Raw genomic sequence first — 21,306 nt, forward strand, 5'->3', positions numbered from 1 at the left:
ATGAGTTCCTGGGGATCCTGCCACAGTCGCCCTACTTTCCTTCTCCTATCCCTCGCACAGAGAAAACACACACCACAGTCGCACAATTGCTCAAGTCTCTATTCAATACCCTCACCTACAAAAGAAATCATAAGAGAAAAAAAGATAAACATGTAACAGATAAGTTTTTAAGGCGGCTCCTTTAAAACCATCCCAAAGACTTATAAACTCTCTTTTAGCATTTGCTTTGAATATTACAGACTAAAAATCACCATTCAACAGAAACAAATCACCTGAAGGAACAGAGAAAGGTTTCCTATTAAACTGAAGATTATACTACTATGGATAGTAAATAAAATTCTCCATTTTCACCAAATCATATCTAATTTGGTTATTTTAAGCCGCGTGACACCACATGTACTTCAAATACCACATCGAGCAGGAAAAACGTCGCCCAGAAAAAAGGATGCCGGCAATGCCATGAAAGGGGGGAGCCAGCGTGTTCATCTGAGGCTTTCGCATGCCCTGCCTGAAGCCCAGATCATTCTGCAGACGAAACGGCTGCTGAGAGCAATTTCTGCTAGTGAGCTCCGAAGGACTGGTAATAACCGATTAAGAGGGAATAAATTAGAGGGAAAAAGCAAGCACAACTCTAGTTAATACAGCATGTGGAAACAGTGGCAATTTTGGTTTGCTGGTTTTATTATCTTTTCCTTTTCTCTAACTTTCAATAACATTTCTGTTAATGATGATCACAGAAACCCTTTAGTGACAAAACGATCAAAGGAAAGAAACGGGCGCAGCTCCTGTCATAAGTGGGAACACACGAGCAAAAGCGGGCCACGGCCTGGGGCAAGCTTGGAGGGAAAGCAGAGGAGCAGTGCTCTGAGGGAAGCCACGGAGGGGAAAACGCAAACCCACAGGCACACGGTTGGAAAAGCCCATCCTTGGCTCAAGGAGGTACCATCGCATTATTGCTGAGCTGCCACTGGATGGTAGTGTCACTTACTTACCTAGTAAATTTAAGAAACAAAGGAAAACCAGAGACAGAGGACCATGTATGCCCCAAAGGAAGGCAAGAAAAGTCTAGCTGAAGAGTCAGCGAACCATCAAATGACAAGTGGCTACCATGTGACACTCACTGCAGGGGACTTGAGGACAGAGCAGGGCCAGCAAGCATCTGCGTGTGGCTGGGTCACTGCATGCACAGAAGGGCTGTGCGAGCGGGAGTTTGTTCCCTCCGCCCCGGGGCCTCTGCACTGGGCAGTTCTAGGCGGCCAGGGGGCTGCCTTCCTTGAGAAAGCCCTTCCCTGATGAGACTCCAGGACAAGGCCGAGTTAGCCAGAGCTTTCATCTTCGTCCCTCACGGTATTCTCTTCTGAGGCTGTGCTTGCCTTTCAGTAAGCATGCTGGACACACACAGGCACTTTCAGTAAGCACGCTGGACATACACAAGCACACACAAGTGTAAGCAGGCTGGACACACACAGGCACGCGCCAAGTGTAAGCACCCCCCACCCATAAGGCCAACGTGGTAACACAACACAGGCTGCAATGACAGCACCTGGCCACTAGAGGACGACGCTGGACACCGATGGCCGGGTCGCGGGAACCAAGTGCCCTCCTGGCCTCAGCTCCTGGCACCTGGCCCCAGCTCCCACACCAGAAGCCAGGATCTCCAACAAGGCCCACGGGAGAGAAAACCGCCCCCGTTCCTCGGGCCTCCAACAGCACCGAGAATGCCCACTGTCTACACTAACCAGAAATGTGTGACCTGGAGGCTGGGAGCCCAGCCCGGGGTGACCCTGGTTCCCAGCCGGCTCAGGCCTCACTGTGGGGCTGGAGGGCAGCCGCCTGCTTAACCTTGTCTCAAGCTCCTCAGCTGTAAACCAGCGATAAGGCCAGCAATCTGGGGCACACAGGAAGCGGGTGGGGGTACAGAGCGGGGTCTGGTGACTGATAACATAATCTCTACAACACAGTGCCCAGCACAGAGTAAAGGCCCCCAACGGCTGTAACTATGTCATTATTTAAACACACCGCTTTCCCTGGCTCTCTGTTTCACGAGGACGTGATTTTGTCTCCCCAGTGAAATGCCATCTCTGGAGTGTGTTCTGATTTCTGTGTCTATTGGCTGTTCCCCGTCCCTACAGACCCCAGGCTCTAAACTATGGGGGTCCTGGCACTCGCCTTCTCGCCAGTCTACCCAGCTCCAGATCCCATTAGCCCCCGATTCATGCAGCCCACCCCACCCACATCCCCAGCCCATGGCGTCCACTCTTGCCCCCTAGTCTCCCACCCTACTCTGACCCTCCCCCAGCCCCTCCCAAGAGCTCCCCAAGGACTCTGCCTAGTCCATGGCCACTGGCAACACCTGCTCAGAAGCAGCCATCAGCTCTTCCTGCCACACAGAATAGCAACCACTTTCCCATGCTCTGCACCACGCTTTACTCCCCCGGTTCAAAACCTCCCAGAGGCTTCATGCTGTGATCAAAGTAAAAGCAGAGCTCCTTCTCCTGGACTTCTCAGCCCTGGGGACCAGGTCCCTGCCTGCCTCGCAGGCCTCTCCCCGCACCCCACTCAGCCACCAGGCCAGAGCCTCAGCAACCCCTCAAGCACATGAAGCTCTATTGCCCGCAGGACCTTTGCACCTCTGGGCCTGTCCCTAGAATGCTCGTGCCCCCTCTTCAAATGCCTGCCTCCATGCAGATCTCGCCCCAGAAGCAGCCAACTGCAGAGCAGCGCCAGTCTCTACCCTCCACGTGCCTTGACTCTCCCCAGATGCTTCCTGATGGTTGTGGGGTTACTGAGCGAGTTCCGTCTGTCTCCTCACATGAGAATGTCAGCTCCTTGAGGGCAGGGCCCTTGCAAGCCTGGCTGCCGATCCCTCCCCACTGCCCACAACCACAGCAGGTGCCCAACAGAGCCTGGATGAACGAGTGACTCCACAAGAATTCCCGCTGACCTTCAAAAGGACCCTACAGGGCGGGTCTCGTGCCCCCTCTATAGCTGACGAGACAGGGAGGTTGAGCCACTTCATGAGTAAGGACACGGCCAGCCATCACACTGAGAGCCTACCCCAAGGCCACACCTGCTTTCTCCTGTCACCAACGGCCCAGGCCCCTTCAGAGCTGCCCTCCCGCCGTGGACACCAAGGGGGCATCTACTCACATTAGTGCTCCCGAGGTGTACGGCTCCAAACTTCTGTTCATGCCCTCCCAACCCCCAAACCCCCTCTCCTGCTGACCTCCATCTATCAGCACACTCTCACACAGCCCAGACTGGGTGCTCACCCCTCGGGGGAAGTGGAACATGGCCGTGGCCTGGCCCCACTCCTTGACAGAAGCGTAGTCACGCCTTCTGTCCTACTGTTGGAAAGCCTTGAGGGCCAGAGCTGACCTCCACACACAGTTTGCCCTCCGAGGCCCACTGGGGGGCTCTAGACGGTGGGCCCTAGACGGCCCTCAGGAAACTGCATGTACTGCAGGCTACAAAATCGCACTACCATTTACCAGACACACGTGACCAACATGAGTGTCATTTTCTGGGGCTTCAAAGTAGGCAGTCTTTGTGTGAGTAAATATTGAGCCAATGCTAAGAGCAAAATGAGCTGTTAAGTTCTATTTGCTACTTTCATCCCCAGGCTCATAACAGAGTGTAAGCTAAACAAAGAGACACAGCACTCCGCTGGACAGAATGATATTCCGCAGGTAGACTCATTTCTGTAGGCACTTCTCATATCGGTGGTTTGCTTCTCCAACATTGGCAAATATTTGCCACTTATGTCTTTCATGTAATGTGAAGACAGTACATTCCACGGTCTTCCAAAGCTCTCTCAACTGCCTTATAAAAACAGGCAATTTACTGGCGATGTTTTCTCTTGCTACTAAATGCAAATGCAGTAATCGTTTAACTTTGAAAGCTCTGCATTGAGCTTTTTGGTTTTAGATGTGATATTTACATAGAATTATAAAGAGAGAGAAAAACCCATAGTCCCCTCAACCTAACAAAATAACTTGATTTTTACATGGGAAAATCTAGCCCTACATACTCCCATCTTCCCACAAGTCTTGAAAGCTTTACTTTTAAGTATGATTTTAATTTCCAAAAGTTGCTTCAATGACGAAGCCCTCCAGAATGTTCCAGGCGGGCGCTCAGAGCCTCCACCAGAATGTTCCAGGCGGGCGCTCAGAGCCTCCGCCAGAATGTGCCAGGCGGGCGCTCAGAGCCTCCTCCAGAATGTGCCAGGCGGGCGCTCAGAGCCTCCTCCAGAATGTGCCAGGCGGGCGCTCAGAGCCTCCTCCAGAATGTTCCAGGCGGGCGCTCAGAGCCTCCTCCAGAATGTTCCAGGCGGGTGCTCAGAGCCTCCTCCAGAATGTTCCAGGCGGGTGTTCAGAGCCTGGCCCAGCACACGGCTCCCATCAGGCACATCGTGCTTTCACCAGCTGTCTCTCCGCCACCTGCCTGTTGCTGGAAACCACGGGACACAACCAGGACAACATCTGTTAAGTCACCTGACTCGTCAATGACTACAAAAGTGACCATATACGTCAGCAGCGCAAAAATCAAGTGAGAAGACAAAAAGATAAAAAGGCCAGTTCAAATGAACGTAACCACCACCATGAAAATAACTAACATTTTTGAGTGTTTAGTATGTGCTAGGCACTCTCTTAAGCATGTTCTACGTACTATCTCATTCAAACTGCAAAATGAGCACTGCTTTCGTCATGCCTATCACGCAAACGAGAACTCTGAGACGCAGGATCATCACCAAGCTGGCTCAAGGTCACGTGGCGAGTAACCAGTGGAACCAGCTCCCCACACAGACAGCCTGGCTCCAGGACCTGCTCTCCCAGGTGCAACGTGGTTCTGCATCCCCGCGCCACCCTGGAGGCACGAGAGCCAGCAGAGAGGGGCGCTGGCATGCTAGGAGAGGAAGCGGCTAATACATCAACTACAAGATTCTACTCCTGCAAGCACGACCTACCTTTATCTCCTGTCTTGGTGGGTGACACTTCCACCTACCCGGTGCGCTAGCCGAAATCACAGTCATCCCCCACACTGCCTTCTCGCCTCACCCATGGCTAGGGATGCTCTGTGAGCGTCACCATCACAGAAGGAGGTTCAGGCACCTGAAGAAACGTTCTCAAGTTGTTTGTAACAATAGCAAGTTAGGAATAACCTGTCTGCCCATCCGCAGGGGCTGGTGCAGTCAAGTGGGGCACGTCCATAGGACGGCATGTTACAGGGCACTCCAAAGACTAAGGCGGTTCTCCACATACACCACGGGAAAATATATCATTCCTTTAAAAAGTGAGGTGTACAACCCTTACTGTGCAAGGGGAGAAAGAAAAACACCGCAGAAATGCACAGACCCCAGAGCGTCCCTCTACAGAACACTTCATCACCAAAGGAAAAAGGGGAGCTCTTCGGCGCAAAGAGCTGGCAGACGCCACCTCAGCCAAGTGATCGGAGTCCACGTCAATGCGAGGACCCACCAGCACCACGTGCCCCGCTGTGATGACCAAGAAGAACACAAATCCCTTCAGGGACGTTCCCGCCAAAAATTATCAACCAGAATCTCACCGTGGGCAAACACCAGACAAGCACAAACCAAGGGACATCCCATAAAATCACTGGCCTGTGCTCTGCTAAAGTGTCAAGATCGAAATGCAGAGACAGGCAAGGCTGCTGCTCCAGGTTGATGGAGAAGACAGAGGCGTGGCACTCAAATGGAATGCAAGGTCCCCAACTGGAGTCTGGGCTAAGAAAAAAACAGAGAAAGGACGTTACAGGGACGACTGGCAGAATGTGACTATGGACTGCGGATTATAATAATAAAAGCGTAAAATAGTACTGTGTCAATGTTCAATTTCCTGATTTTGACACCCGTGCTGTGATGATACTGAGGGAATGTCTTTGTGCTTAGGAAACAGGCAGCGAAGGTTTTAGAGGTAAAGGGATATATCTCCAACTGACTCTCAAATGGTTCAGAAAAAAAAATATATATATATATATACACACACACACACACACAAAAAGAGGCACACACATGCAGAACGGTAACAGGCAAATGTAAACAACTGGTGATTCTGGGTGCAGAGCATATGGGAGTTGTTGGCACTATCCTTGCCAACTGTTCTGCAAGTTTGAATTGCATCAACATAAAACGTTTAAAACAACACATGCATGGGCCATCACTGGAAGGAGACACCTGGAACTGTGGAAAGGAAGGGAAGGTGGAGGCTGGGACAGGCCTCATTTTCACACAGACCCTGCTGTGCTGTGTCATGTTATAACACATGCAAGTGTTGCTGTTTCAAAAACACAAACATAAGGAAGAAACAACCACCCGCTTTGAGAACTCTACGCGGAGCTGCGTCCTCCTTGCCAACAGACCTTCCAAGAGCCCTCCCCAGCCTCGGGAACACAGCTCCAGCCGTGCCCTCTGAACCGCTGCTTCTGCCCAGAAACCCTCTGCCTGCCCTGGGCCTGAGCATGAAGGCCCAGATGCTGCGAGCTCCTGCACGGCCCCTGCACGGCTCCTGCACGGCTCCCAGCGGCCCATCTGCGTGCGCCACTCGCCACCTCCTGGCCAAGCCAGGCGTTGCACCTCCGGCTCTCAGAGTGCCACAGTGACACTGGCCGTAACTGTCTGATACAGGTGTCCCCCGAGTGAAGCAATCTCATGACCAAGGCCACATTCCAGTCCTCCCGAGAGTTCCAGCATTTAGCAAACGCCTAGCCAGAGTGGCGCTCCACAAAGATGACATACGGAAAGGAAGGACGTGGATTCAGCAGGAATGCCACCAGAAGAACTCAAAGCAAGTGCGTTCCACAGAGCCTGGCCACGGCGGTCCACAGGGACACTGCGTGTGCCTGGAAGCAACTCGCGCAGGAAGAGTCACGCTGGTGACTGTGCTCCGCCCTGCGGGCCTGCCCCTCTGCCCCAGCCTCACCCTTGCCCCTTGCAGGGCTCACAGCCTGTCACCCTCTGATGACTGCCAGCCCCAGGGCAGGAAGGTGCAAAACCAGCAGATCGAGTTGATGGTCACCAGCGCTGCGCCCCCATGAGCCACTGTCTTCAGAATACTATGACGAACAAGGATGTCCACCTGGCCAGCCTCGAAGGGCTCACCAAGGGCGGCAATAATGAAGACTGCAATTGGGACAACAAGAAAACAGAATGGGCCAGGCGCGGCACCTCACGCCTGAAAGCCCAGTGCTTTGTGAGGCTGAGGCAGGAGGATCTCTTAAGCCTAGGAGTTCAAGACCAGCCTGGGCAACACAGGGAGACCCCTATCCCTAGAAAAAATTGTTTAAAGAATTTGGTGAGCATGCTGGCACAATCCTGTAGTCCCAGATACTCAGGAGGCTGAGACAGGAGGATTGCTTGAACCCAGGAATTCCAGGTTGCAGTGCACTGTGATCGCACCACTGCACTCCAGCCTGGGCGACAGAGTAAGACCTTGCCTCAAATTTTGAAATAAGAAAACCAAGCCGGGCACGGTGGCTCACGCCTGTAATCCCAGCACTTTGGGAGGCCGAGGCGGGTGGATCACGAGGTCAGGAGATCAAGACCATCCTGGCTAACACGGTGAAAACCCGTCTCTACTAAAAATACAAAAAATTAGCCGGGCGTGGCGGCGGGCGCCTGTAGTCCCAGCTACTTGGGAGGCTGAGGCAGGAGAATGGCGTGAACCCTGGAGGCGGAGCTTGCAGTGAGCCGAGATCGCGCCACTGCACTCCAGCCTGGGCGACAGAGTGAGACTCTGTCTCAAAAAAAAAAAAAAGAAAACCAAAAGGAACGCAAAATATATTTTCAAATTGCATTGGAAAAACACTAACAAAACATGTCTAGAGGCAACTATCAGCACAAATTGCTACTACCTTAGTGACTTACTGACTTGAAAATATTATGTGAACTCATCACCTTCCTGCAAGCCAAATTGCACACGGAAGCGTGTGCATTACATAAGCCCACACGGAATCCTTTAAGATGTGATCTATTTCAGAAACGGCAAGAAATGTCCGTGTATGTCCTCCAGAGGGCAGGGTGCTTACCAAGGTCTGTGTTGGGGCCGGCAAGCAGCTGCTTGAACTTGTCGAGCCGGGAGGCCTCTCTTTCGCTCAGTGCTGAGCTGCTGAGGGTGCTGGGGTCAGATGTGCCACCCAGCGTGACGGTGGCCGCGTGTGGGAGAGACTGGGACCTCTGCAGAGGGGCGGCATCGCTGGCACTTTCTGCAGGGGTGAGAGAACGGGGGTGAGGGTGAGGGCGTTCCTCTCGACCGCATGTTCCTCCTGGCTGTGCCACCGTCTCTTTGTGAACGCTGTTGGGTCACAGTGGTCCCTTCTTCCCATCACTGAGCAGCGGGGACCTCAGTTTCTTGAGCAATAACATAGAACTGACAACTTTGAAATTCACTAGCCTCACTGGCAGAGTATCAGTCATCAGTGAAATGGAGCACCTCGCATAAAAGCAACACGACAGCCAGAAAACTCCAGGATCCCTCGGGCTGTGTTGGCGGTCAGGCTCCCACCAGTGCCTGGGGTGGAGGATCAGGGCCTTCCCAGGTGACACGACCCAGAGGGTCTGTGCAGGAGGGTATTCTCGGGTCAGCCAGGCCTGAGCGTAAAGGGCAAGTCCTCGAGTTACCGTGAGGGAAAGGAGAAAGCCCGCAGAGGCGCTGAGGACAGGAGGCAACGGTGGGGACACAGCAGGAACCAGGGCACTGCGAGGGCACTCACCTGCTGTCTCAAGAGCATGCCCAACCCGCCACCTGCCTGGCCCTCCCTGGGTCTCCCCAGTGCCCTGGGAGGAAGGTCCCACAGGGACCCTCATCCCAAGGAAACAAAGGAAGTCAGACAAGTAAGGAATGGCACCTTCCCAGACCCCACCACAAGGCAGTGACCGAGGTGGCACTAGAGTACAAGCTGCCCACCCTCCCTTCCGCCCTCTGCTGCTGCCCACCCAGGCCTCGCTGACCCCCAGGATGGACAGGCCCACAGGGGCCTAAGCAGGAGGTGAGACAGCACATCCCACCTAGCAACCCGGGACCGGGTCAGCCCAAGGGAAGACCCTAAGGCCCTCAGGTCACTCAACACGGCCACCCAAGACCAACAAGCAAGAGGCTGGGGAAGGCTCCAGACTCCTAGGTCTAAATCCTGTCTAGCTATCTCATCTTTCAAAAGCTGAAAATTAAACTAGAGTGAAAAATAAACTCCAGGAAACGGAGCCAGAGCACATGCTGCAATTGACCGGCTGACATCCACTCCAGCAGCTGGGAGCAAGGAGGTAGGAGCCCCACTCCCCCCGCGTCCTCCTTCCCACACAGCGCCCCCATTTCCTTCATCACCTGGGGGTGGGGGAAAAGAATTCACACAGAAACCCTCAGGCTATCCAGGAGCCAAGCAACCTATGGGTTCTGGGCAGAATGTGGTCCAGTTAAATTTCCAGCAAAGTCTGCTAAAGTGGGGGCATGGACTTTAGAGTACCGCCCTGTCTCCTCCCCCCATCCCCGCTGCCCACTCTCCCTGACACCCCCCAACCCCCGGGGCAACCTCCTCCCAGCAGCCTCAGCGCCCTTGCTGTGATTCCTCTTTTGTAGCAGCCGCACGCCGAGCAGTGGGCTGGGGCCCCAGGCCGGGCCATCTGGCTCCAGAGTTCCCGCTGCCGGCCTTACCGCAGGGCGGGCTGAGAACCAGCACCTGAGCAGAGGGGAGGACCATGGGTAACAGTGCCCCTGTCCCTCCTTCAGAGTCTATTGCTTCAGCAGCACTGACAGTTCCTCATAATCAACATTCAGCAGGAAGAACAGCTGTGCACCGAGTCCCAGAATTAAAGGTGCTCAGCTGGACTTCCCTGAGATCTTTAGAAATGACTGATGTGGCTTCATCAGGACACGGAAGGAGCCACTCAGTCCTGAGCAGGGCCCACAAATCCATGCCCTGGTGTTGCTGCAAAGTTTAGTGAGTTTAGTATCACAGAGACGTGATACTGTACCTGCCACACAGTAAACGATCAATATATGGTATCACCGTTACTATACTGAAGTGCTCAAAAAAGGCTTGCCCAGAAAGCAAACACCGGAAAAGTGGCCAACTCCAAGGCAGACGGTGGGGGCACAAGGCGACGAGGTCACAGGCTCCCTTCTCCCAGTGCAAGCTGTCTGGAGCATCCTTTGCTTGGCTCTTCCAGGATGAGGCCATCCCAGGGTGACATCCCACAGCTCCCCGACCCCGGTTGGTCGCAGTCTGAGCCTGCCTCTTGTCAGATCCCCCAGCCACACACGGTGTGGTCCTGCGGCCCTGGCCACTCTCAGCCTGACAGCACCCTGCATCTTGGGGGTAGGGGGCGGGGTGCTGAGAGGCTCACAGAGCTTCAATGTCAGCACCACCCTCCCAGAGCAGATGAAGTCAGGGATCCTGCCAACTCCAACTCTGCCCAGGCCGAAGGGCGCTGCCCAGAATGGGCCTGCAGGAGGCAGTCAGTGCATGCTTCAGTCAGTCACCAGGTTTCCAAACCTCCCGCAAAGGCTATCACCAGATTTCCACTTACAAGTTCAAAGACTTTAAAATTTATTAGATTCCAAAAAGAAAACTGATCAAATGAAATCACGCACAGCGTTCTCAACTAATGAGAGCTGTAACATTTTAGAAGTTAACCAATTCCTAGAAAGTGGTTTTAAAAACTAGACCTAGGTATGAAACCTAGTTCTGCAAGGTTACCTCAGACTGTTCTAACAATCTCCATCTTCTCAACTGGAAATGTGGGGAGGGCATCCTAGCCCCCAGAAGACCTTGGAGGGAGGTACCTATGAGGGCCTGTGGCCGCCCCGGCTAGCCCTCGCCCCTGCCCCTCAGGCCTGCCTCCCAACAGCACTGCTCACGCAAGGACACCCTGACCTCCTCGTTTAAGATGACACTCAACTCGCCACTGCTCTCACAGCCACCACGTTCCCACCCCGTTCTCTGCCTCTCTTGACCATGGCACCTGCTGCCTCCCAGCACACTCTGTGCCCCCTTGCTGGCTGTGGGCAGTGCTGCATCCGTCCCTCTCACCAGAACCGACTTTCCACAGGGCACAGATGGACCTCAGTCTGTCCAGTGGGGTATCCCAGGCTCTGAAAACAGTGCCTGCGGCCCACGGTGGGTTCACCACATGACCATGCGGCTTTTCCATCACAGACGTGATGGCCTGTAACACCTAAAGAGCAGTAGTCACAGAAACAGCCTCGAGAACAGCTGCTGCGCACCAGTGCCATGCACATGGCACCAGACACGACCCCACCCAAGGGGGTCAGAATGTGAATGTGGCCGACCCAAAAGACAGACTCCCAGCCCCTTCGGACCTGAGCCCACGTGTATGCGCCCCGGGCAGGAATCCTGTAAGCTGCCTAGAGGGCCAGCCCCTAAACATGCAGGATCCTGACCCCTCGGCTGGCAATGTCACCCATGGAACCATTGCAAGCTGGTGGAGTTAGGAGGGAGACAGTGTCCCCAGGCGCTTGCTCCCCCGTGACCCTCTCACGGCTGGCCCACAACAGCCTGGTGCCTCCACTCCACTCGGAGGAGAGACACACTTAGCTAGGAGAGAAGAAAGCACGTGGGGGCCCCAGGATAGAGCGCAGGCCGCTCCCCTACCCTTGGAAGATAACCGTAAGGGCTCTCATGGGCCAGGGAGCCTGCTGCAAATGAGGATGGGAACCCACTGATTCTCCCACAGTGAGTGGGTTCTGGCCACTTTCTTAGCCTGGCCAGAAACCCAGATCATCTCTTCAGTCCTCCCATCATACCTGCAGGACAGGATGTGTGGCTCTCACTGACAGACTTCACCAGCCGGAGGTCACCGCTGGGAGGTGAGGGCGGCTCTGCCTCAGGCCTGGGTTTCTGCTGAAGCTCCGGCCCCTCCTGCAGCGTGGGCCGCCCCTGCCGCTGGCTGTGGTTACGCAGCACCCGGTTGGCCGTCTCCATGACCACCTCGGAGTTCAGGCTCTCCGCCGCCATGGCCAGGAGCTCATCGTCGTCCTCCCCAGCGTCCCAAGCATCGCTGGTATTGCTCTCGAACTCCTGAAAGGTGCTGACCCTCTTGGCCTTCACTGGTGTGGTCGGCATCTTGGCCGTGGACTTCAGCAAACTGCAATGCAAAGGCGGTCTTGACTCGTACATGCTCGAAGGTTTCACCCAAAACCAGCCAGGAAAGAATTCCCAGGTGAAAAGACAGGCATAGAAGTTTTCAGCTTTGATCTAGCAATAGTGAGTGAAAAAGCAAACACAATTCACAGAGGCAGCCAAAAGAGCACAGCAGGTGAAGCCCATGAGGACTCAGTGGCAGGAGGGGAGGGGGCTCCAGGAAGGCCACCTGGGAGGAGGCACAGGGCCACATGGTGGTGCCCTGCAGACCCAGCCCAGCTCACTCTGGCCAGTGGCACCTTCCCCAAGTCCCAGTAAGGCTCCTGCCCAGCAGTGGGGGTGTGGGCCAGGAGCGCCTGTGCAGGGTATGGGCCTGTGGTATACGGATTTGAAGACACGATCATTTAAACATTCCCCCAAAATATGACAACACACAACACCGGCCCCACCTCACGTCAGAAACTTAGCAGACAGGTGCAGTCCTGCAGGGCCACACCAGCCAAGCACAGGTCCCACACCCTGTGTTCCCACCTGCTGTGGAGGGGCCAGGACAGGCCAGGGCCAGGCTCCAGCAGCTGGTGGAGAATGTGGGATGGAGGAGCGGAAAGGACAAGCCAGCATGAATGGCCTGCAGCCAGGCTGCCCGTGGCTAAAGGATGCCGGCTCCTGGCTCTCCCCAGGGCTCCCCCGCCTCCCCGCATCAGGCTGTGGCTCCCACATCCGCCGTCCTCACTGGGATGGGAAGCATGGGGTGTGCAGCATCTCACACAAAGCGACTGTTTGATCAGTGTGGCTGAATGAGAAACCACTCTATTCCCTCAGGAATGCCTGGGAGCAGAAGGGAAGCAGGAAGACCAGGGTTGCCACAGCCCTCCCATATCAGAGCCAAGACGTCAACTGAGATTGGAACGTCACTTACGTGCCATGTAACAGTGGATCAAAGGGGGGGTGCTGGGCGCCATACACATGCTGGATGCTGATGGAAAAGAAAGGGAAAACCAGTGAGCCTCTCTCCTGCCTTCCCAAGAGCCTACCACCAGCTCAGCCAAAAGGTGGGCTCCCAGGAACCCACAGGACTGAAGGAAGCAGCTTCTCATTGGCTGCTGCAGGCCTCCCTGCAGCCACCCAGGGTCCTGAGGGCCCAGTTCAGAAGGGATGAATGGCACCATACAAGCCCACACCCCACACCCCACACCCCACACAAGCAGGGCATTCAGCCCCTTCCTGAGAATAGGCCTCAGCCCAACAAGCACCACCACAGACCCTCGGGCTTCCACACGGTGATGAGGGTGTCTGGGAGTGCAATGAAGAAACTGCAGACTCTGCCCACAGACTAAAAACTCCAAGAAACGCCCATCTGGGAATTCTCAACTGCCATCATTTTGTCTGAAACTGAATACAAAATTGCAAAAGATAAATACAATTTTTTTAAAGATTTAATGGGCTGGACGCAGTGGCTCACACCTGTAATCCCAGCACTTTGGGAGGCCAAGGTGGGTGGATCACAAGGTCAGGAGTTCGAGACCAGCCTGGCAAACATGATGAAACCCCGTCTCTACTAAAAATACAAAAATTAGCTGGGCATGGTGGTACGCGCCTGTAATCCTAGCTACTGGGGAGGCTGAGGCAGGAGAATGGCTTGAATCCAGGAGGCAGAGGTTGCAGTGAGCCGAGAGTGAGTCACTGCACTCCAGCCTGGGTGACACCGCAAGACTCCGTCTCAAAAAAAAAAAAAAAAAAAAAGATTTAATTGTTTTATTATAAAAGTCTTTATTATAAAAGTCTTATATTCATCAGAGCAAATTTGGAAAACCGATGGAAATTAAATACTCCACATGGCGGACACTGTTGGTTGACTGATCAACCTCTACCCAGAAGCCTTTGCTCCTTTGGCTGACTTCAGCCACGGCTGGCCCTGTGACACACATTTATTTCTCACAGCCAGCAAGAAATAAATGGGGGTTTTTACTTTTCTTGGGAAAAAAAAAAAAACAGGCTTACCTAGCACCCCTTTGGCCCCTAGTTTCTCTCCGTTTTTTTCCACCTGGAACACAGAGGTGAGGCCTGGGACCTCAGCCATCGTGCGTGAGTGACGGAAGATGCCACCATGAAGGGCAGCAGGGCAGACAGGCGGGAAAGAGCATGGGGCTATGACGGCTTTGAGCTGCTGCCCAACCCTGCACTGCTCACCACAGACTACCAGACACATTAAACAAACGAATCTCTGTTTGTTGATGGCAATACTGGCAATGTTGGGAGGCCGAGGTGGGTGGATCGCTTGAGCTCAGGAGATTAGGACTAGCCTGGGCAATAGGGCGAAACCGTGTCTGTACAAAAAATATAAAAATATTGGCTGGGCGTGGTGACACAAGCCTGTGGTCCCAGCTACTTGGGAGGCTGAGGTTGCAGTGAGCCAAGACTGCACCACTGAACTCTAACCAGGGTTACAGAGTGAGACCCTGTCTCAAAAAAATAAAATAAGTGATTACAAAAAAAATGGTGGGAATGATCACTTGAGCCTGGGAGGTGGAGGTTGCAGTGAGCCAAGAACGTACCACTGCACTCCAATCTGGGTTACAGAGTGAGACCCTGTCTCTAAAAAATAAAATAAAATGGGGATTACAAAAAAGCAATAAAGATATTTGGAGACAAATATTTGCACACAACTATGATAACCTCTTGAGAATAGACTCCTAGAAATGGAAAGCTTGGGACATAAAGCACGCATTAAAAATGCTGCTGGTCCACACTGCCAAAGAGCCGTGGCTCATATCCCACCAGCAGGGTCGGACACCACACATCACTGCTCATTCAACAGGAGAACAGTGGTCTCCGTGTCAGCTATGTGCCTTTTCATTCATTAGTGAGGTAAAACATTTTTTTCTAATTTTGTTCATTTGTACCTCTTCTTTTTGTAAATTGTTCATACCCTTTGTCCATTTTCTAATGAGGTGCTCACCACTTTCTTACTGCTTTGCAAAAAAAAACCTTGTAAACAGACCATTCCTTATTAGTCATTTCAGTGGTGTGGTCCACAGAATAACGGCCCCCGCCCAAGATGTCCACATCCTAACGCCCAGAACCTGTGACTGTGTCACCTGACGTGGCAAAGGGGACTTTGCAGATGCAATTAAGAACACAAACCCGGAGGTGGGAGACCATCCTGGGCTATCCTGCTGGGCACAATCTAATCATGGGTACTCAAACGCAGAAAAGCTTCCCGGCTGTGGCCAGAGGGAGGCATGACCACAAAAGGTCACACAAATGCAATAGAGCGTTTGGAGAAAGGGGCCATATGCCAAGGAATGTGGGCGGCTTCCTGGAGCTGGAGAGAGCAGGGAAAACGCTCTCTCCTGGAGCTTCCAGAAGGAACCAGCCCCACCATCACCTTGGTGTTAGCCCAGTGAGACCCACGTCAGACTTGCAAACTCTAGAAGTCTAAGATACCATGTTTGTTGTAAGCCAGTAAGTTTGTGATGGTTTGTTAGAGCAGTGACAGAAAGAGAAAGGCGGTGGCCAATCTGTTTTCCTTGGTCTGGGAGGCTGAGCCACTCTTGTGTCCTTTCCTCATGATTCCACCTTGGGGACGACACTTGGAAAGGCCCAGCCCTTCCGAGAGGGCACAAACATTTCACTGCGTGCTAGCTTCATCCTTCTAGAGGGCTCGTTCCTACCCTTACGTTTTCAATCCACCTAGAATTTATTTCATTTTGCTATATAGCGTTTAGTAGGAAACTTTAAAAAAAAAAAATAGAGTTCAAATGTCATTGATTAAGTAACCTCTCCTTTCACCCAGTGCTTCGAGAATATCATTTTTAACATTAAAATATTACATTGGGTCATTTTTCAGCTTCCCACTCAGTTTCTATTCAGTATCCCATTCCTATGCCTGCAGCACAATATATTAATTATACCAAATGTTTACCTTTATAGTCTAAGATTTTTCAGCAAAATTTAACAAACATTTTTTCAATACTGACTCTCAGGGCACTGGGGAGGCCAAAATAAGCACAACACAGTTCAAACCATTCAGGCCTTTACAGTTTACTTACAAAAGTAACATAAAGCAACACTTTCACTGGCATTTTGAATGTTCCATGATAGTTCCTGCAAGAGCATGCCACAGGAGTATAGAAACCCAGTCTTATTGGGAGGCCGAGGCGGGCGAATCACAAGGTCAGGAGATTGAGACCATCCCGGCTAACACGGTGAAACCCCGTCTCTACTAAAAAATACAAAAAATTAGCCGGGCTCGTGATGGCGGGTGCCTGTAGTCCCAGCTACTCGGGAGGCTGAGGCAGGAGAATGGCATGAACCTGGGAGAGGAGCTTGCAGTGAGCTGAGATCACGCCACTGCACTCCAGCCTGGGGGACAGAGCGAGACTCTGTCTCAAAAAAAAAATAAAAATAAAAAAAAAAATAGCCTGCCCAAGGTCACTCACACCTGGCAGGCTGCAAAGCCAGCTTAGTGACATACAGGACATAAGGAATAACCACACAGACACTACCCAGAGATTCACTTCCACCAAATTCCAACATTTGGTCATATAACAGAGTTGAAACCTTCCCCATTCTGGTTTTCTACCTACCTCCTCCTAGGTAGCTACCAACCTGTATTTGACATTTTCCATTTCCATGTAAGAGTTTATACTATTATGGAAGAGAGGTGGATCTCTAGGCAACATACCAGATTATTCTGCACATTTGCAAAGTTTACATTGTTATCATTTCATACATATGTATCTTTTTGCAACTAGATGTTCCCTCAAGATTGTTTTTTATGTATCAATGTTAATGTATGCGGCTCCAGTTTTGTTCTGTGGGGTTTCACTGTATGAAAGCCAGTAATTTAGCAATAAACCAACTTTTCAAAAGAAATGTTACATGGAAATGCCAAACAGGTAAAGGCAGAGCTACTCCGGTGAAGGGGAGATGCAGGAGCCCCCATATGCACTGGCCACTCAACAGAAAGAAGGAGAGGCAACTTCCAGAACCACAGCAGGACTCCAGAGGGACGCAGAAAGCTGCTGGTCTGGTTATTTCCTTAAATATAAGGAAAATGAACAAAACCGAGAGATGGTTCTCTGAGTAGATGAATAAAACTGACAAACCTTTCGCTAGACTGACTAAAAGAAAAAAGACTCAAATTACAAAAGTCAGAAATGAGGCTGGGCACGGTAGCTCACGCCTAATCCCAGCACTTTGGGAAGCCCAGGTGGGTGGATCACAAAGTCAGGAGATCGAGACCAGCCTGGCTAACACGGTGAAACCCTGTCTCTACTAAAAATACAAAAAAATTAGCTGGGCGCGGTGGCGGGCACCTGTAGTCCCAGCTACTCAGGAGGCTGAGGCAGGAGAATGGCGTGAACCCAAGAGGCGGAGCTTGCAGTGAGCCCAGATCACGCCACTGCATTCCAGCCTGGGCGACAGTGAGACTCCGTCTCAAAAAAAAAAAAAAAAAAAAAGAAATGAGGAAGAAGACATTATTATCAACCTTACAGAAATAAAAATAATTGTGAGAATATTATGAACAACTGTACACCAACAAACAAGATAAATTAGATAAAATGTACAAATTCCCAGAAAGATACACACAATTGAAACTTACTCAAGGAGCAGCAGGAAATATGACTAGATACATAACATGTAAAGAGGTTGAATTAGAGGCTGGGCACACTGGCTCATGCTTGTAATCTTTGGGAAGCCAACGTGGGAGGATCACTTGAACCCTAGGAGTTCAAGATCAGCCTGGCTAACAGAGCAAGACCTCATCTACTAAAAACCAAAAAACTAGTGGGCATGGGAACATACACCTGTAGTCCCAGCTACTCAGAAGGCTGAGGTGGGAGGATCACTTGAGCTCAGGAATTCGAGGTTACAGTGAGTTATGATGGCACTACTGCGCTCCAGGGTGGGCAACAGAGCAAGACCCTGTCTCAAAAAAATAAAAAATGAAAATAAAGAGACTAAATTAGTAATCAAAACACTACCCACAAAGAAAAGTGCAAGCCCAGAGGGATTCACTGGTAAATTCTACCAAATAGAGAAAGAAGAATTAATACCAATTCTTCATAAATCCTTCCAAAACCTAGAAAAGGAAGTAATACCTCCCAATTCATTCTAGGAGGCCAGTACTACCCTGATACCAAAATCAAGCAAAGGCATCACGAAGAAACCAAACTACAGACCAGTATCTCTTATGAATATATACATAAAAACCCAAAACACTAGCAAACCAAATCCAACAACACATGAAAAGGGATTATGTGTAATAATCAAGTGGAATTTATCCAAGAAATGCAAGGTTTGTTTAATAAACAAAAATCAATTAGTGCAATACACTATATTTAAGAGAATAAAGTACAAAAACCACATGATCGTCTAAATAGATACAGAAAAAGCATATGATTCAATTCAACATTCCTTCATTCTAAAAATTCTCAACAAACCAGGAATCAAAGGTAATCTTCATCCTGATAAAGGATATCTACAAAAACCTCACAGTTAACACCATATACTTAACGGTGAAAGGCTGAGTATATTGCCCCTGAACTCAGGAGCAAGGCAAGGATGGGAGGTGGCTCACACCTATACTCCAGCACTCAGAACTTTGGGTGGCCAAGGTGGGCGGGATCACTTGAGCCCAGGAGTTAAAGACCAGTCTGGGCAACAAAGTGAAACCTCTATCTCTACAAAAAATCAAGAAATTAACCAGGCGTGATGCTGCATGTCTGTGGTCCCAGCTACATGGGAGGCTGAAGCAGGAGAATCACTTGAGCCCAGGAGGCTGAGATCAAGGCTGCAGTGAGCCATGTTCGCAAAACTGCACTCCAGCCTGGGCAACAGAGCAGGACTTTGTCTCAAAACAAAACAAAAGTACTGACACAAGCTACAACATAGATGAATCTTGAAAATATTATTCTCAGTGAAAGAAGATCATTACCAAAGAAACGTGCATTATATTATTCCATTTATTTGAAATCCCTAGAACAGACAATTCTATATACAGAGAACATAGATTAGTGGTAACTTGGGGACCAGAACAGGCAGGAAGGCAGGAGTGATAGTTACAGGACACACGAGGTTTTTTAGAGGCAATAAACATGCTCTAAAATTGATTGTGGTGATAGTTACACAACTCTTTGAAGACACTAAAAAACCACTGCGTTATTTACTTTAAATGGGTGAAGGCTATTGTGTGTGAAGTTACATGGGTGAACTGTGTTGTATCTGTATCTCGGGGAAGATGTTGTAATTTTTTTAAGTCAACACAGCTTCTACCTGGCCCTCTTGGGTTCCCGCTCTTGGAACCCAGCTACCCATTCTCTGAAGACACCAAAATTAGCCACAAGGATCTCCCATATGTACACATTACAACCCACAGCACCAGCTAAAGGCCCAGCGGACAGCCTGCATCACCACTAGACAAGTCAGTGAATCAGCCCTCTTATAATTTCAGCCCCGGCCTTCCGGTCTTCCTAGTGAGGCCCCAGACATCATGGAGAAGAGACAAGACATCCCCACTGTGCCCTATCTGAATTTCTCACCCACAAAACCTATCAGCAGAATCAAATGGTTACTCTATGCAGGGGGGAAAAAAAAAAAAAAAAAAAGATACAGCCTGCTTAGATCAAGCACAATCTATCTGTCATGTCCTTTCCCCGAAATGTCTTGGATGTCTCTCTGACACTGGTAGAAAGCTTTCAGGTTTAACAATCAAAAGGCCCAGGTTCAATGTCCAGCTCCAACACTTACTAGCTGGTAAAGTTTTAACCAAATAAGTACTCTGAATTTTCGTTTTCTCTTCCTGGAAATGGGAAGAACAACACGGACAAAATGAGATAACCATATATCACAGCAATCCAAACACTGACGTGGCCTACGTGTGATGTGGCCTACGAATAGCAGTCATCAATTTTTTTTTTTTTTTTTTTTTTTTTTTTTTTTTTGAGGTAGAGTCTCGCTCTGTCGCCCAGGTTGGAGTGCAGTGGCGCGATCTAGGCTCACTGCAAGCTCCGCCTCCCGGGTTCACGCCATTCTCCTGCCTCAGCCTCCTGAGTAGCTGGGACTACAGGTGCCCGCCACCACACCCGGCTAATTTTTTTGTATTTTTTTTTAGTAGAGACGGGGTTTCACCGTGTTAGCCAGGATGGTCTCGATCTCCTGACCTCGTTATCCGCCCGCCTCGGCCTCCCAAAGTGCTGGGATTACAGGCGTGAGCCACCGCGCCTGGCCACAGTCACCAATATTATCAATCTCTCTTTATATGAACATTTACGTTCTTCCTATCATTCCCCAATGTATCTCTATTACTCAAAACCAGCATACATCTCGGCCTACTGAAAAGGTCTATTTGCACGTCCTTTTAAAAACAGTCTCTGTCACATTATCACAGGCCAAAGGCTTTTCCTCTCAGGACAGCCGGAAATTCATAAATTCTTTATAGGCAAACCATTTGTGTTTACTAAACAAAAAATGTTCCAACAAAGTTCAGCTCAGACTAAAGGAATCCCATTTTATCTTACCAAAATTGCACTTTTATTTGTTTTTGCATAGCTAAAAAGAAAAGCAGACTTCAACTAAAGATATTTTAAAAGCATATGTAGCTCATTTCAGATAATGAAATCTGTCTTTAAAAAAGTATATTAAGGCCAGGCGTGGTGGCTCGCGCCTGTAATCCCAGCACTTTGGGAGGCTGAGGCGGGCAGATCACAAGGTCAGGAGATCGAGACCATCCTGGCTAACAACGGTGAAACCTCGTCTCTACTAAAAATACAAAAAATTAGCCGGGCATAGTGGCAGGCGCCTGTAGTCCCAGCTACTCGGGAGGCTGAGGCAGGAGAATGGCGTGAACCCGGGAGGTGGAACTTGCAGTGAGCCGAGATCGCGCTACTGCACTCCAGCCTGGGTGACAGAGCAAGACTCTGTCTCAAAAAAGAAAAAAAAAAAAGTATATTAACCGGCCAGGTATGGTGGCTCACACCTGTAATCCTAGCACTTTGGGTGGCTGAGGCAGGAGGATCACTTGAGACCAGGAGTTCAAGACTAGTCTGGGCAACATAGTGAGACCCCCATCTCTACCAAAAAATTAACTTAGCTGGGCACAGTGGCATGTACCTGTAGCCCCTGCCACTCATGAGGCTAAAGTAGATGGATCACATGAACCCAGGAGATGGAGGTTGCAGTGGGCTGTGA

The 21,306-nt window shown here is 50.8% G+C and overlaps 1 protein-coding gene across 2 annotated transcripts in view; it reads right to left on the reverse strand.

Annotated features, from left to right (window-relative positions):
• The window catches only part of TBC1D22A (TBC1 domain family member 22A), a 428,246-nt gene that overhangs the window by 383,182 nt on the left and 23,758 nt on the right, over positions 1 to 21,306 (reverse strand). For both annotated transcript variants that reach the window (XM_007976122.3, XM_073006581.1), the window contains exons 2-4: positions 13,031 to 13,087; positions 11,775 to 12,115; positions 8,044 to 8,220 (exon numbers count right to left, since the gene is read on the reverse strand). In XM_007976122.3, the coding sequence (XP_007974313.1) occupies positions 8,044 to 8,220; positions 11,775 to 12,115; positions 13,031 to 13,087 (575 nt within the window). The remainder of the gene's footprint in view (positions 1 to 8,043; positions 8,221 to 11,774; positions 12,116 to 13,030; positions 13,088 to 21,306) is intronic.

Source organism: Chlorocebus sabaeus, chromosome 19 (assembly GCF_047675955.1).
Source record: "Chlorocebus sabaeus isolate Y175 chromosome 19, mChlSab1.0.hap1, whole genome shotgun sequence".
Lineage (NCBI taxonomy): Eukaryota > Metazoa > Chordata > Mammalia > Primates > Cercopithecidae > Chlorocebus > Chlorocebus sabaeus.